Source organism: Sebastes fasciatus, chromosome 10 (assembly GCF_043250625.1).
Source record: "Sebastes fasciatus isolate fSebFas1 chromosome 10, fSebFas1.pri, whole genome shotgun sequence".
Classification (NCBI taxonomy): Eukaryota; Metazoa; Chordata; class Actinopteri; order Perciformes; family Sebastidae; genus Sebastes; species Sebastes fasciatus.
The window spans coordinates 651,422-669,513 of record NC_133804.1 but is presented as its reverse complement, the minus strand read 5'-3'; the positions used below and the strand labels follow the sequence as shown (position 1 = coordinate 669,513).

Genomic DNA, 18,092 nt, shown 5'->3' with positions numbered 1-18,092 from the left:
GTTGTGTTTTCGTTAGCTTAGAATGAGTCCTTCATATCTCCAGAGGGAGCGGGTCCTCTTCTAGGGAGTCCTCCATGTTTCTACAGGAGCCCAGAACAGACAAACCAAACTCTGGTTCTGCAGAGACTTTCACGTTTTTACTCGAAGGCCACCATAGTTCTTGGAGTGCAACACCGTGGTACCGCCAGCCGCCGTCTGACTTCCGTTGCTCCTAAAGTAGAGTTATTATGGTATGGATGGCCTCTGAGCGAAGTGAACGGCGTTACCACGGTTTTGCACTCGGCGGCTCACATTACTGCAGTCTTTGAAAGGGAATAGTGAGCGGAGGGGTACTCACTTGGTTGCAATCTGCATCCACACCACTAGATGCTGCCAAATCTTACACACTGTACCTTTAAGCATCACATTTACAGAATTATTTCTGTATTTCTCAATTATTTTCATTATTGATTAATCTGCTGATTACTATCTCGTTTAATCGATTTAATGTAAAATTGTGAAAGAAATGCCAATCATGTTTTACAAAGCCCAAGTTGACTTATTCAAATGTCTTGTTTTGCCAGACCAACAGTCCAAAACCCAAAGATAATCAGTTTACTGTCATTAGACAAAGGAAACAAGCAAATATTCACATTTGAGAAGCTGATACCAGAGGAAGAAAAATCACTTAAATAATTAACTGATAATCAGAATAGTTGTTGATTAATTTTCTGTCGATCAGCCAATCATTTCATCTCAAGAGATTGTGCCCTGATCTCACAAAGACCCATTCCCCATACTGATATCTATCAATGCCACATAGATTACAGAAACCATTTTTCTCAACATTGTGACTTTTTGCAGATAAACAAAAATACTAGAGTGAATTTCAAAATGTCAAGGCATCCCTTTAAGAGCAAACATGGGTAATTAAAAAAGACGCAAATCAACTGCATGAATCCCCAGCAAAATATAACCAATAAAACATAGTATGTACAGAGGAAACAGAAGGCAAGCAATACTGTACATTTGTATTCTTGACTTTTAGAACTGAATAAAATACAAATTGGTTATGATTTCAAATGTTTAAAAAAACAAAAAATTGAGAGAAAGTTTAAAGCTAGAGTTGGTAATCTTCTTCAAAAATATTTTTTGTTATACTTGTTGAAATTCTCATTAGCTATATCCCGACAGTTATGACTACCTGTGTACACTCTGCCCGTGCACTCATTGCGCGTCACCGGAGTCTTCCTGTTTAGGTTGGGTCATTTTTTAAATCTAGTGTACTCTTGGTAGTTTCTTAAGATTACTAACCCTAGCTTTAAGGCAGTATGTGAAATTCATAACTGTAATGCGTGATCAAAGCTAATTACAAGGCTAACTTGATTATACCTTTCTTTTTTTACAATGATTTGAAACCAAGTCAGATGCCATTTTATTCAGATCTGCTAAGTTTATGAAGGAAATGCAGGCACATTCTTCTTTTTTCCCACAACACACTTTTCTTCTCATTAGGCTAGTACAGTCGTCTCACATGTATTACAGCGACTAGATTAGCCAGGTTATGCTAACCTAATGGTAAACAGAGCCACAGATATTTGTTAACAGATAAACAGGTGTAGGGTCTACCCGTCCTCTCACATACTAATGTGCTGGGATATGACATGATATGACCCCACCCCCCCCAATCCTGACACCCGATTCAGCTGTTATCAGGCCATTAAATGTGTGTTATCCGTCATTATAAGCACCATAGATGTGGGTCAGTAGGGGCCTGCTATGCCTACTACGTTGTAAAAGTGAAAGCGAAACTTAAAAGCAACACGTTCTAACACATTGTAAAACTGAATGACTATGATGTAAAAATTACTTCTTTATGTTTAGGCAATAAAACCACTTAGTTAAGTTTAGGGAAATACACCGTGTTTTGGCTTGAAATAACTACGTTTCAAAAGTTAAAGTGAAACTTAGATGTCGCTGTCGTCTCTTTTATTCCTTCTTTCGGTGATTGACCATGTGAATACATTACAACACCTACTAGTGGGTATAGTAGGACCCTACTGACCCACATCTATGAGGCTTATGACCACTGATAACGCACATTTAATGACCTGATAACAATCTAACCGGCAAACCCTGAACAGAACAAGCGTTTAAGAAAATGGATGAATGGATGTTATCCTAGTTTTGTTGGGTTCTTTTGCCCAGCTTTTGTTGAACCTATGGCTTTGGGTTGCATGTCATAGTCTAGCCCGTACATACAATGAGGAGGAATAGAGCTTTTCCTGGTATTTTAATGTAATTTTAGTCACCTGTACCTGCTGCTTGATCCTGCTGCTTCTGATACAAACATGTTTGAAATTGGAAGAATTTCTGAATAAAAATCAACAAAACCTGATACGGCTCAGATTATCGATTTCACTTGGATTTGCACAGTGTTTAAATGGCTCAATGGGACGAATTAATTAGGTCATCAGACTGTCAGCTTGGAGGGAATACCAATCTAAATTGCTCACTGATCAGATTTTTTTTTTTTCACCTATGGCATCCAAGTATATTTATAGAATTGCAAAAGTAGGCTACAGTGTTACAATTAGGGGAGATATGGTGAGTGTGCTGCTATATCAAAGTTACAGCATCACAGTGAGGCGTGTGGATTGATGCCTTATTACAGAGGAGCTCCAACACTGAGTTATGTACAGTTTTTTCTTCCGTCCCCAACCCAGCTGAGAGCTATTTTAATGTAAAGTACACTGCATACAGTAAATAATAAATATGGCTTTCTACAGTGTTTCATGCAGCCTGGACTCTTCCCTTAGACAGACACCAGGCTTTTAAGTCCATTCATACCACAGCAGTATAAATATATCCAGTATCTATAGAGGGGTCACAGTTTTCTATCATGTTTCCTGTTCTCTCTGAGACTGGAGGCAGTGATACTGATGTGCAGAGCACATCATCTAAGACAGACAGACAGACAGGCCTTTATTTGGAAAATGTTCATTACAGAACATGGAATTGTTGTGGCTGACTGGCTATCTCGAAGTCACACACTGGGTGTTTTTGCATTTGTACACAAAGGAAAAGTTGGATAAGCCACTGTGGCAGAGGGTAAGCATAGAGGGGATATGTTTACATCAGGATTAGATGATAAATAGGAGCCTCGCCTTGACGACAAGGCTGGACTGGGACAAAAGATCGGCCCTGGCATTTTGGCCGAGCTCGTGCGGTGATTAATAGCGCGTCGCTTCCGTTCCCTACGCGAACCCACGCGGCGCAAATACTCTGCGCCGTTATGTATCACCATTAGGAATCTCCCAGAGAACCTGATATGGAGAGGGCAGAGGAGAGTACCGGCAGCTTGTGAGAAACTCCGGTACGCATGAAAAAGTCACGGTACGCAAAGGAGTAAAATGAGTAAAATACTGCGTACCACTACGTACTGGTCCACTTCGAGCACTGCTCATCTCTCATGACAAATGTTGAGCCAGGCAGCCCATAACTGCTTACCGCAAACTCTACACTCCCTCCCTCATCTCTCTATCCCTCCTCCTCACTGTGGCCGCCCGGCACAGAGCCATTGGGCCTGCCCAGTGTCAATTATGGAAAAGAAATGGGCCGATTTACCTGTTTTATGGTCCAAAAAAAAAGAAGAAAGACATATGTCGTCCCAAAAGGACGTCAGCCAACCGGGAAAATGCCCGGTATGCCAGATGGCCAGTCCAGCCCTGCTTGACGGCCCTTCTTGTAGGAGAGTGCATTTCTCCTGCATAAGGGTAAGAGGATCTTACAGCCTCTAAATCAATATGTGACATGCTGCCTGACAATCTCTGGATACTCCGCTTTTAGGAAACTTTGTTGTCTTCCTACATAGGTTCTTTTAACTCACTTGGACTTTTTTATATATGTGTGTATATAGGTGAATATGGGGTACCGGGGTCGTTGTTACGAGCCATCCAGTCCTTGTATAACCAAAGTGAGAGCTGTGTCTGTATACTCGGCACAAAGTCAAACACGTTTCCAGTGGGTGTTGGCCTCCACCAGGGCTGTCCCTTGTCACCGATCCTGTTTGTGATTTTCACGGACAGGATCTCAAGGCGCAGTTGGGGAGTGGAGAATGTCCGGTTTGGGGCCCTCTTTGCAGATGATGTGGTTCTGTTGGCTTCATCAAGCCGTGACCTCCAGCAGCACTGGGGCGGTTTGCGGCTGAGTGTGAAGCGGTCATGGTTCTCTGCTGGAAAATCCTTGATTGCGTCCTCCGGATTGGGACTGAGTCACTGCCCCCAGCGACGGAGTATAAGTATCTTGGGGTCTCTGTTCACGAGTGAGGGTAAAATGGAGCAGGGGATGGACCTGCGGTTCGGTGCTGTGTCTGCAGTTATACCGGACCACTGTGGCGAAGAGGGAGCTGAGCAGGAAGGCAAAGCACTTGAATTTACCAGTCCATCTACGTTCCAATCCTCATCTATGGTCGTGAGCTTTGGGTAGTGGACGAAAGAATGATATCGCGGATACAAGCCAAAATGAGTTTCCTTGTAGGGTGGCTCAGCCTTAGAGATAGGGTGAGGAGCTCAGACATCCGGAGGCAGCTCGGAGTAGAGACGCTGCTCCTTCCCCTCTAAAGGGGCCAGTGAGGTGGTTCGGGCATCTGATCAGGATCCTCCTTTGGAGGCACGTCCAACTGGTAAGAGGCCCCAAGGTAGACCCAGAAAACACTGGAGAGATTATATATCTCGTCTGACCTGGGAACGCTCGCTATGGGAAGTGTTTTCCCATCTCCCCCCTGTATTTGTGATCTCACAGTGATTTTATGTCAACTGTCCTGCTTGTGAAGGATTGACCCAGATAGATATCAGGTACGTTAAAATTCTGAGACAAACAAAGAGTCTCATTCATCCTTTAAAATAGCTTATATTTCCACATACAGTAAGAGGCTGTCAGTGTTTGGTTGATTGTATAAACCATATCGAGTGGTTAAAATACTCGAAACCTCTATGCTACTTTTGCCTGTCTGAGTTCTTACTGTCAAACCAAGACAGAGGCAGCTTTTTAAGGCAGTAGAATAGGTTGTGAAATGCTGCTTTCAGCTAGGATGTGGAAGAAAATCAATAAGGACAAGGCAGCAAAAATAAGACTGTGTTACCACAGAATGTTGCTGTTAGTAATGACTGTCTAAAACACCAAACCAGGGCTGGTTTAGGAACAGCAGCCTTGCATCAAGACTGTTTGTTGTAGATCCACAAATGACTCATCGCTTGTGTTGTGTTTGCCTGTGCACTGGGCACGCTGAAAGTATATTTACTCAGTTTCTGTGTATGTCTGAATAAATGGAAGAATTCCTAGTCTAAAAGGCAACATTGTCTCAACTTCACCACCCTCTCTCCTTCCCTCTCCCCATCCTCAAGATGCACAAGCGTTACCACTTCCACCCCATCCTCCTCTACCTTGAAACACATTGCTCTTATAGTGTCAGCCTCACCCCCCCATCCTCCTCCTAAACCAGAAAAGTTGCACTTAATTTAAAAGATACTAGACTCACTCTCCCATCACCCTTTGCCTCCTCTTCCTCGACATGTACAGCTACTCTTCTCTCTTCCCCTTCCATTATGCCTCCCACTCCTCCTTTTCCTCAACAAGGACAATTGCTCTTTGTTTCAGTCTCTTGTGTGAGTCGGACCCTCCCGTCCTCTCTCTCCACGTCTCTGTAGAGCAGGGATTTCTGGGCCTTTAGACGGCAGGCCAGCGACATGAAGATGGAGTCGACGTTCTGGCTCTCCCTCGGGTCCTTTGCCGACGTCTCAAACAGCAGCATGTTGTAGGAGTCGGCAAACTTCAACGCCGTGTTGGATGGCACCTGGGAAAGCACAAGTGTTTGGTTGTAAATCCTAATTCAGTCTAGGAAGGTACATGAAGTATTATATTGTGGTCCTCGCTTTAGTACACCCACCTGTATTTGGTCCACGAGGTCACACTTGTTTCCCACCAGGACTCGAGGTACTGATGCTGAGACCCGATGGCCATTGCACTCCTGGAACGGAACAGAATATAGCTTTATTAACTTTATAAACTGTAGCCATGTTCATATGATATGTGACCATAAATAGGAGCAGCTAAGTGGAATAAGCCTCTTTGCTGTAAATACGAGGAATTAATGACAGCTACAATATGTTCCACTTGGTGAAAAGAACTGCCTGTGCCAAAATGGCTGCATGGTCACCATTCCCAACAGCTCAATATAAATAAAATCCAATACACTAGTAGGATTGATTCAGCCAACTGAAAAGGAGATATGAAGTCTGCACAGCGTGTTTATATCTGCTACAAAATCTAGCGCTAGAATAAAGCGTGAAGGACTCAGTCATAAATACCATTCTTTCCATTCTGCTCACATGGCATAAATTCCACATTAGTCACATATTTTACGTCTGCAACAGCTAGTTACACCAAAAATTATAGAAGCAAAGAGACAAAACTCTGGTGCTTTTTTTGACAGCAGCCGCTAGATGGCGCTGCGGTAGCGTTGCCGCCAGTTTGGATTGAAAACGCCAATGAGTCTGTGGCCATGGATGTATAGGCGTCTGTAAATCAGAGGATAATTTTTTTGGTAGGGAAATCAACTTCCAAATACGAACACTTAAATAGCCCTCATTTAGATTCTAATAGCTGTATCTAGAGTTATTTTCCTCGGCATAATGAAGGTGCATCAGATCCACGGGACTGCACCGTCCTGCACGCTTATATGACATATCTGGTTCTGCCAGTTTCCTGCTAAAGTTCTAATGTGTAGTACTGGTTTTTTACCAAATTATAAAACTGTTGCTAATACTCACTAACTACTAACGATGACTCACTTCCATTAAAGTGTCCCAGTAAGCCATCGTAAGACACATGCATTGTACCAGGATCCAGAAATTTGTATTATTAATTACACCCATGCTTTTTACAACTACTATTAACTTTGATACCACTAATTGCTACTAATACTGCTACTACCACCGCCTAATTCAGCTACTTGCTACTACTAATACTCAGTAGGCGACTTGTGGGTGATACCATCCCCCTTGTTAGCAAAATGACCAAAATGCCATTCCCCCTCTCCATCCTCTAGAATATGTTAATCTAGTCTGCCTGATTCATTGATTCTTTATCTGACTGAGGTTTGTGTTAGAATCTATGGCCTCGACCACGGCTCTGAAATATCAGTAGACTGACTGTGCTGTGTATTGATAAATCCATGTCACTGTCCGTGTTGCTGAAGTAGAAGATGGTTTTGTAATTGGTCTTTTTCTCTTAGTCCCATCCTGTTAGTCTTGTCACGGGTCTATAATATTCTATAAACAATTTTTATAAACTATATAACAAATCGCCTACTGCTAGTACGACTACTAATTACTACTAATACAACTAGTACTTATTTTATTATTATTACTACTTCTGATGCAACTTGTCACCTGTAGACTCAGGGGCATGGTCACCCCCCCTTAGTGCCCCCATGTTCGAACAAACCGCAGCAGAAATGCCCTCTTGGATGCCCTTCCACTAGAGAAAACATGATGAAGTACCCTCTAGGGTGCCCTCCCAGTAGAAAAAACACGATGAAGTACCTTTTAGGGTGCCCTTCCAGTATAGAAAACACAATGAAGTACCTTTTAGGGTGCCCTTCCAGTATAGAAAACACAATGAAGTACCTTTTAGGGTGCCCTTCTAGTAGAGAAAACATGATGAAGTACCCTCTAGGGTGCCCTTCCAGTATAGAAAACACGATGTAGTACCTTTTAGGGTGCCATTCCAGTATAGAAAACACGATGAAGTACCCTCTAGGGTGCCCTTCCAGTAGAGAAAACATGATGAAGTACCCTCTAGGGTGCCCTCCCAGTAGAAAAAACACGATGAAGTACCTTTTAGGGTGCCCTTCCAGTATAGAAAACACAATGAAGTACCTTTTAGGGTGCCCTTCCAGTATAGAAAACACAATGAAGTACCTTTTAGGGTGCCCTTCTAATAGAGAAAACACGATGAAGTACCCTCTAGGGTGCCCTTCTAGTATAGAAAACACGATGAAGTACCTTTTAGGGTGCCCTTCCAGTATAGAAAACACGATGAAGTACCCTCTAGGGTGCCCTTCCAGTATAGAAAACACGATGAAGTACCTTTTAGGGTGCCCTTCCAGTAGAGAAAACACGATGAAGTACGCTCTAGGGTGCCCTTCCAGTAGAGAAAACATGATGAAGTACCCTCTAGGGTGCCCTTCCAGTAGAGAAAAACAATGAAGTACCCTCTAGGGTGCCCTTCCAGTAGAGAAAATCTGATGAAGTACCCTCTAGGGTGCCCTTCCAGTAGAGAAAAACAATGAAGTACCCTCTAGGGTACCTTTCCAGTAGAGAAAACACGATGAAGTACCCTCTAGGGTGCCCTTCCAGTAGAGAAAAACAATGAAGTACCCTCTAGGCCATTTAGTTTTTTTCGCCCCTGTCCCTCAGGCAGCCGCAGTCCGCGACTGCAACTTTAGTAACGAAGAATGACTAATGTAATTATTATTACAATAAATAGTAGCCACAGAAGTTGTAATAGTAGTTGGAGTATTTTAGCATACAGTGGAAAGATTTTTCCTACATACACAACTACACAAACCACTTTGAATGACTCATTTTAAGTGAAGCCACGGTGCACCTGTTTGTCGGCTTGCTCATGGCAGTGGTTAGAATTGTCGCAGCATTAGCATTAGAGATGCAAACCACGCCTTGTGATGGAAACATCGCAGTATTAACTCACGGCTGATAAATTGTTTTGGGGTTGAACCAGTGGGAGCACTGGAGAGATGCTGGTGATGCTCAAGATGATGCTCAGGAGAACATTAGGTAGTGGCTGTGAGAAAGACATGGGTTGTGCTCCTTCGAGTCTCTCTACGCTGACAAAGACTATTTAGTTGTTTTTCAATGCACTGAGCCAGTTACCAACCTCTATCCATGTCTGTAGGTTGCGGAAGGAAGTCATCTTGGTGACGTCGTACACGAAGACTACTGCGTGGACATTGCGGTAGTAGTGTTCCACCAAGGATTTACGAAAGCGCTCCTGGCCTGCTGTGTCCCATACCTGCACCTGTAGAGAAAAGGTGAGACTGTGTTTTGACCATAGAGTGTATATAAGAAGAAGACGTAGTCACAGTGACGTCACCCATTGGTTTGTGTACTGCAGTTTTGAAGCCTTGAGTTCTGCATTTTGGGCGTCGCCATCTTGGTATTTGGCTGTCACCATCATTTTTGCAACCAGAAGTGATAAAAAAGGGTGGAGCTAGGTACAATGGAATGCTGATTAAGACATTTTAGGCAACCAAAATGTTACAATTAACTTTCATGAAGTGAAAACACACTGCAGAAGGGTTAAAGTTGTTAAACCAAAACGTGAACAACTCCCAGACCGAACAACGCCGGGGTAACAACCTGCCAATCACAAGGTAGCCTAAAGCATCCCCTGCTTTATGGTCTATCTGACTCTAAATGGGACCATAATTTACTAAATGAACATCATGCTGTATTGAAGAAGACTTGAAACTAGTGATTGAGACCATAAACTCATGTTTACAATGTTTACTGAGGTAATAAATCAAGAGAGAAGTAGGCTCATTTTCTCATAGACTTCTATACAATCAGACTTCTTTTTGTCGCCCTCTGCTGTCTATTAGAGAGAATGCAGGTTTAAGGCACTTCTGCATTGGGTTCACTTTTCAGACCCGGAGGTTGCCCACTGGTTTTGATAAGCTTGAGGAAGAGTGAATATCTATGTACGAGCTGTATTTTGTGGTTTTCAGAATATCCAGACTAGTCATAAACACATCATGTCACAGCATCCAGAGTGACAGAATCCAGACAACAAAGCTTATTACGTATACAAAAATCTCGTTAAGTTAGAATACAACTACAAATATGAATCTGGCTACAATGAGTAGTCTAAGCTTATAAGAGCTTACAATGGTACTGTACTATGTCAACAGGAAAGAGTGCTAAGATATTCCTGGCTATAGGGTCTCAAGAGAGCACTACTCTATAGCATGATGGGCTTTTCTGCTTAATCATTTACAAGGGCCTCAGGCAGGTCTATTGATGTATGCTGAAATTAAAGGGATAGTTTGGGTGTTTTGAAGTGGGGTTGTATAAGGTACTTCTCCATAGTCAGTGTATTACCTAATAATACACTGTCTATGGATAAATACCTCATACAACCCCAATGAGAAACACAAACACTACATTTGGACCCATTGCCACAATGTGTACAGGCTGGCTAATCAGTTTTATTAAATGTTAGGAGTGTTATTCACTAGTCAACAATGTCAATGTGTTTTACTGCAGTTCCTTCACTGCCTGTTCTTAGATTACTTCATATTCTGAGGAACTTGTGAGTCAGATCCTACAACATCTCATCTAGCTAAATATAGTGCTGTTTGCTTCCAGTGCTGTATTCTTCAGCTCATATTACTGTCACACTTTAGCCCTATTCCTCAGCCAGTACACCTGTGCAGCATGTGGAGCTACTCAACAGCCGTGTAATCCTAATTGCAGCATTTGATGGTTCTGATTTAACCAGAGGGACGAAGAGGAAGGGAGCTACCCCCCCCCCCCCCCCCCCCCCCCTCCCCCGCACAAGAGAAGTACTGGTATTGATTTCACCTAAAAATGACAGGCCTTCTGCCATGTCAGAATGCAGACAGAGTAAACATTATTTATGGCTCATGTTAGGTCACACATGCTGAACTGTATATTGTGCTCCAATTGCTCAAAAGCATTTTGTATCTACATGGACGTCGCCCAACACTCAGCCAGGCCTGTAGTGAAAAAGGACCCAGCTATTACCATTTGAAAGGACAAGCCTGAATATTTAGCATCAGATGTTGAATGCTGCATTTAATGCAGCTCATAACATCAAAGCTTGGTCTTTGTTGAGCACTGTGTGCCCGATAATTTGACAGCAAGTTGAGAAAATTGATAATGCACAAAACAGCTCTCATAGAAATGATGATAAGGCTTTTTATATAGTTTATAGACCTCTCGTCAGTGTCAGTGTCTTTTTAAACCAATGTCTTGGTTTAAAACATAGACTGTATATAAAGATTGAAGATATAACATCTTGATCGCCACCTGGTGGCCTGCTGCAGTATAGGTCATAAATCCCATCCCCTCCTAGTTAGCAGATGGCACAAGGGCCAAACCCCCGATCACTACTGTGCAGACTCTGGCTCCAAATGAAAAATCTCAAGATGGCAGCTCCTGTATCCAGGATATTTTGGCTTCACTTTTGTACAGTGGGAGGAAGTGGAGACGTGTCGTCCATCTATATATACAGTCAATATTCTCTCATTTATAATTATGGTTTAGTAACAACTTGTAAGTGTGCTTTTCAAACCATCTTAAATGTGAAGAAATAAACTTGAAAAAAAAAGTTTGTAAACTTTTGTTTGGTGGATTATCTCTCTGTTGATACAATGCTAATGGTCATTGTATTTTATATCGTTGGAAAGCCTGTTTATTTACCTTCACAATGATGTCCAACTTGTAAGGATCATGCATTTGTGTGATGATTATGTGGGTAGCGCCCAAGTAAAATGTTCCAAAATGCTCAGTCAATGGTAAACAGTGTATTCTCCTGTTGGTGTTGACTCTTGTTTTGAGTTGTTTGGTGGATTGGATGATTGAACTCTCTTTCAGTAACAAGGAACAAACAAGACATACTGGCTATTTTACACTTTATTCATTTAATACACCGTCAGGAGACTCAGTAGCGGTGGAAGATCCATACGCAGCCACAACAGCCTGGCACCTCCTCCTCATGCTGGTCACCAACCGGGTCACACGTTGCTGTGGGATGGCGTTCCATTCCTCAACCAGGATTCGTTGCAGGTCAGCCAACGAGGTTGTGTTGGTCACTCTAACACATACAGCACGTTCAAACTGATCCCACAAGTGTTGAATTGGGTTGAGGTGTGGACTCTTGGCAGGCCGTTCCATTCTCTCTACTCCCACATTGTGGAGGTAGTCTGTGATAACCCTGGCTCTGTGGGGGCGAGCGTTGTCATCTTGGAGGATGAAGTTAGGTCCCAGATTGTGGAGCTATGGGATCGCCACTGGCTGCAGAATCTCATCCCGATATCTCCCTGCATTGAGATGGCCTTCAATGATGACAAGCCTTGTTTTGCCAGTGAGTGAGATGCCGACCCACACCATGACACTGCCCCCACCAAAAGCTGTTACTCCATCGGTGCAACAATCAGCATAGCGTTCTCCACGTCGTCTCCATACTTTGACCCTGCCATCTAACTTTAGCAGACAGAACCTGGACTCATCACTGAACATGACATTCTCCCACATGTTCAGGTTCCATTGTCTGTGTTGTCGACACCAGCGCCAGCGGGCCTGACGGTGATGGGCAGTCATTGCAGGCTTCCTGGTAGCCTTATGAGAATACACTGTTTACCATTGGCAGAGCATTTTGGAAAAAAATGTTGGGCGCTCCCCACATAATCAGCTGTGCTGCTCATCCCACAAATGCATGATCCTTACAATTAGCACATCATTGTGAAGGTAAATAAACAGGCTTTCCAACCATGTAAAATACAATAACCATTAGCATTGATACAACAGAGAAATAATCCACCAAATACAAGTTTCCGAACTTTCTTTTCCTAGTATAGATCAAATTCAGACAAAATCATTGTAGAATCTCTGCATGTGGACGGAATTCTGCCCGTCAATAGCTATGAATCTCAAACTTGAGAATCATTACCATTATTTTGACACCTTACTCTGTATACCTAGTGCTCTGCTCTGCTATTTTTAGTCTCCTGCAGCTTATAACATTTGTCGTTGCCAATCTGTGTGCTGCTTTTATTCACCTGCCAGAGAACTGGAGAGGAAAAAGACTCACCCAGCTACATCTATGTACACTTTTTTATTATACTCTATATTCATCCTGTAATACGTAAACTGGGAGTGCAATGTTGACTTGTGCTGCCATGGAGTTGGTTCATAACCTTTTGAAAAGCTCTCCTGTGTCAGTGACATAGTTTACTCCAACAATGTAAAATGAAAGCGTTCACTCTAGAGGCCATGAAATTACCATCTGGATGACACACATAAATATGGCAGAGATTTGAACTTCCTGACTCAGCTATAGCAATAAATGATCCTGGATCCTGCTGGATCTAAAACACCTGCCTGCTTGTAAACCTTCAGGTCTCACAATACAACCACCGGTGTTGACACAAATTATAGGGCACAAGATAAAAGTAGAGACCATCTTGTGATGGCATCACACCAGCCATGATGCCAAATCGGGCCAGGAACATTTTGATTCACTCACACACAGACTCACAATGTGAAAACAATACTACGCTGTCGCAGCTGGTAATAAATCCTTTTCTCACAAGTGTCATATCTCTAAATAGGCCTACTCCAGCTTGCTTCTAGCAGCTCTTGAAGCTGCAGTGTTCATCACATCCTACAACACCAAAGTTTTGAACAGAATAGCCAACACACTGAGAGCTTTGCTGCTCTTTAAAGCCCTACCAAAGTGGGGCTAAACATGTTCAATTTGTTCTGATGCTGAAGGCAGACTTGTGGGAGTAAATGTGGCAATTTGATTGAAAGTGTCCATTCCTGATACTTCTTCTGTGCAAGTGGAATTGTGTTCCGCTTTAAAGGTCAGGAGGTCACCAAATCATGAGGAGTCATCCTCTGGGGACCATAAATACCCACAACAAAATGAAAGACCAGTAGGGGGGAAAAAATAGTTTTTAAGGAGTATTAAAGGTCCAGTGTGTAGGATTTAGTGGCCTCTAGCGGTGCAGCCCAGTCGCACAACTGTTCGTGAAATTGTCACGAAATTGAATGTATTGATTCGTGTACATAGAGACAAATTTCCCATTTTTTCCGTGATCGTCAGCACGAAATTAATTTGTACGTAATCCACGTAATTGTGACCCGGTGGGTATAGAGAGCGGCGAACGCCACGTAGGAAGGAAGTCGGGGTTGGATGGGTGGGTCAAAAAACACTGGACTTTTGCCCAGGAGACTGGTGTTCATGTCCCGTGTGAAACAAGGTGTCAAAGTTGATTTATTTGTCAAGTTACGCCACTTCAGGTTTTATTTGAAGTCAAACCACGATATTTTCCAAAACCTAAGTAAGTAGTTTGTTGCCCAAGCCTTACCAAGTTCTTTTATTTTGAAAAAACTGGAGCGGAAATTGTCACGTGTCACATGTTGTTGGACATTCGTAGGAAAAAGCACGAAAAAAAGGGGAAATTTGTGTCACGAATGCACACAAATCAAATGGATTACATTTTGTGACTGTTTCACGAACTGCCACGAGTGATGAGGTTGCAGATTGCAACCAACTGAATACTCTGGTCAATCCTCTCTTTCCAAAGCGTCTGAGAACTACGGTGGCCATCCATTTCTGCTTATAGATCCCCTTAAATGCTAAACACTGGACCTTTAAGAAGAAGAAGAACACAATGCCTGCACTTCCAGCAACTACAGCACAAGAGTTGATTACATGAACAGGCTTAATTTAGATAACAGAATCTTGATTTATTGCCCCATCCTGATGCAATCTACCGATATTCACCAACATTACCTCACCAGCAACAGTAGAATATAGTAAAGTGCAGGTTTACTTCAATTTACATATGAAAATACCTGACACTTTCTCACAATGCTGATCATTCTATATGTGTATGGCATGCATTTTGAAGAGAATCTCGATGATTCAGACACGCTGACCTAACAGGTGTAGTGTTCAGTGTTTGGGAGTCAGCATTAGGGGGCATCTGGAGGTTGCAAACAGACTGTTCTACTGAGACAGAAAGGGGGGGAAGGGAACACACACATGCACGCACACTTCCTGGCCCAGTGAGGAGGAGGAAGGTGTGTGCATTACACAACAGAGAGCTCAATAAAAAGCCTAATATTTAGTCACAGGTCATATGATCATATATTGACTCATCTTATTTGTCATGATACTTCAACTAAGTACTGATACACTTAAATTGCTACATCTGCCAATAAGCATCACTACTAAGGATGTTGGAAATCATTAGGCTACATTTTAATTCAGCAATTACCAGGATACCATTACAGTACTATGGCCTATTTCTTATGTTGGTTGTACTTGTGTAGAATTTGTTGTGACTACTGATATGATATGTCATACACTACAGTCCAACAATGGACAGCTGATTTTATGATCATTTTATCTGTGTAAAGGGTCTTTGAGTATTCAGAAAAGTGCTATACAAATAAAATGTATTATTATTTTATCTCTGGGTTTAAAGAGGACCTATTATGTTCATTTCAGGTGCATACTTTTATTTGGTGTTTCTGCCAGAACATGTTTACATGCTTTAATGTAAAAAAAAAAAAGCTTTACTGCAGCACCTCTTTTCACCCTCTGACTGAAACGCTCAGTTTGAGCTCCTGATTGTGGAAATGTGGAGTACGAGCCATGGTTTCAGCCCCGCCCACAAAAATCCTGAACACAAAACTGGCGAAAAACAGTTTAACGGTCTAACTCCACAATCCGGTACTACAATGTTCACAGTCATTCTTTTCCAACATTTATAATGTGTTTAGAAACAAACATTTCCTTTACAAGGCCTTAAACACATTAACACAATCCATCTTTTGGAGGTCGTAGCGGCTCAGTTTTAAAGCTAGAGTGAAGATACTGGTATTGTATGAAACTAGAAAACCTGAGGAATCCATGTCATAGCGTGTGAAGGAGGGTAAATAACGCTGTGAACTTGTGCTAAAGTTTGGTGAGGAAAAACTGTCATGGCCATTTTCAAAGGAGTCTCCCCTTTACAGACATGCCCACTTTATGATAATCACATGCAGCTTGGGGCAAGTCATAGTCAAGTCAGCACACTGACACACTGACAGCTGGTGTTGCCTGTTGGGCTGCAGTTTGCCATGTTATGATTGGAGCATATTTTTTATTGATTCATGTTGTTAATTGATTTACAATAATAAATATATACATACATTTGCATAAAGCAGCATATTTGTCCACTCCCATGTTGATAAGAGTATTAAATACTTGACAAATCTCCCTTTAAGGGACATTTTGAACTGATACAAAATGTGTGATTAATTTGCGATTAATCGCAATCAACTATGGACAATCATACGATTAATCGCAATTAAATAATTGAATCGATTGACAGCCCCAAAAAATGGGGAAATAGCCATCACAGTCCCCCTGAGTCCAAGTGGATGTTTTTAAGTTGCTTTTGTTGTCCAATTGACAGTCTAAACCCAAAGTAGATTCAATTTACCATCATAGAACACAAAGAAAAGCAGCAAATCCCCACAACTGATAAACTAGAACCAGGTAATGTTCTGGATTTTGCTTTAAAAATGTCCTATATGATTAATCAAACATTAAAATAGTTACGGATTTTTTGTTGCTCCACTAATCCTTTGAGCCCTGAGTTGTTTTCAGGAGCACAACGTTTCTAATTGATTTCACTGTTTTCCAATCAACAAATGACTTAATAGCCTCCATGTTGAAATGGTTCCAGTATCAGCTGACATTTCATTAACATCAATTTTCCATAGAAATATGTTCCCCACATACGGTGGCTGTGGCTCAGAGGGTAGAGCAGGTTGTCCACCAATCGGAAGGTCGGTGGTTCGAACAAGACAAGGAACAAGACACTTAACCCCAAATTAGCCATCAGTGTGTGAATGAGTATTTAGATTAGATCCTAATGGGCAGAGTTGGCACCTTAGCAGCCTCTGCCATCAGTGGGTGAATGCTGACATGTAGTGTAGAGAGCTTTGAGTGGTCGGTGCTATAGAAATGCAAGTCCATTTACATATCAATTAGGCCATACAAATGACATTCATTGTTCTTCCTTTAGACTACAAGGACGCATGTCTCCAACATGTAAAATCACATTTTTGAATTAAAGAATATCCCTAAAGAAAAGTGTTGTGAAATACAGTTGATTTGCATCAAATGAAAGAATAGGCCCTGTGTGATCTCCTGGCAGACTGAGCTGCAGCTGATCAACAAAAAGAAAAGAGGAGGAGGATGAAGAGGGGGAGGAAACACCACTGATCAACATCCAGCCCCTCTGTTACCTTGATAGTCTCCCCTTCAATCTCCACCGCCTTCTCCCTGAAATCCACGCCGATGGTGGCCTCGGTCTTGTCGGGGAAGCTCCCCCCGGTGAAGCGGAAGGTGAGGCAGGTCTTCCCCACGTTGGAGTCCCCGATGACGATGATCTTAAAGATCCGCGTCTGGATGCTCAGCTCCAGGGAGGAGCTGCTCAGGTCCACGGAGGACGTGATGCTCGGCGGGGCGGCATCGGTGCTGCTGCTGGCTCGGCTCCGGCCGGCTCTCTGTAAATCCATGGAGGATGTCAGGATGGTGACATTGTCGTCCGCTCGGTTCCTTCGTGTGATTCCTTTTCCACCTCCTACTCCTCCTCCTCCGCCCGGAGCTCGGGTCTCCTCCTCCGGGGAATCGTTGGTCATTGTGCCGGAGGAGGCGATGCGCAAGTCGGTGTGCGTGTGTGGAGAGGAGAGGAGAGGAGAGGTGAGGGGGTGGAGGTGGACGGATGGATGGATGGATGAGTGAAGGGAGGGGAGAGGAGGATGAGGAAGGAAGGAGGAGACCAGCTCCTTCAGCAGCTCAGTGTGGCCTTAAAGGGAGAAGCACTGAAAAACAAAATCACACTTTATAGTCTAGAAGTATGATGCATAAATACAACAAGATAATAATCTATTATTTTAATTATTACCACTAGATGAAAAATGATGATATTAGGGACAATAAACTCCCCATAAATTAAATTAAAATATTATGGTGACACAATGGGAGAGCCAAAAGTAATATAAAGTGCCTTAGGATCACTATAAACTCACCAGGATCCACACATATACATACAGCTATATAGAAATATATACAGAATGTTTTTTATATTTTTACCATAAAAACCCATTGACAGTGCGATGTGGTCACTATATGAGCACTTCTTTTTTTCTATCCTGCCCATTAATCATGACACAACCCAGTCCACTTCGACCAGTTACAATACTAAAACACTGCTTACACAT

The 18,092-nt window shown here is 42.5% G+C and overlaps 1 protein-coding gene across 1 annotated transcript; it reads right to left on the bottom strand.

The window, feature by feature from the left end:
- Positions 1–580: 580 nt before the first annotated feature.
- Positions 581–17,510, bottom strand: rab33a (RAB33A, member RAS oncogene family). Its single transcript, XM_074647687.1, has 4 exons — positions 17,115–17,510; positions 8,938–9,078; positions 5,927–6,007; positions 581–5,833 (listed from the first exon to the last, which is right to left on the bottom strand). The coding sequence occupies exons 1-4, from the start codon at positions 17,508–17,510 to the stop codon at positions 5,609–5,611; spliced, it is 843 nt and encodes a 280-aa protein (XP_074503788.1). The 3' UTR covers positions 581–5,608.
- Positions 17,511–18,092: the final 582 nt, after the last annotated feature.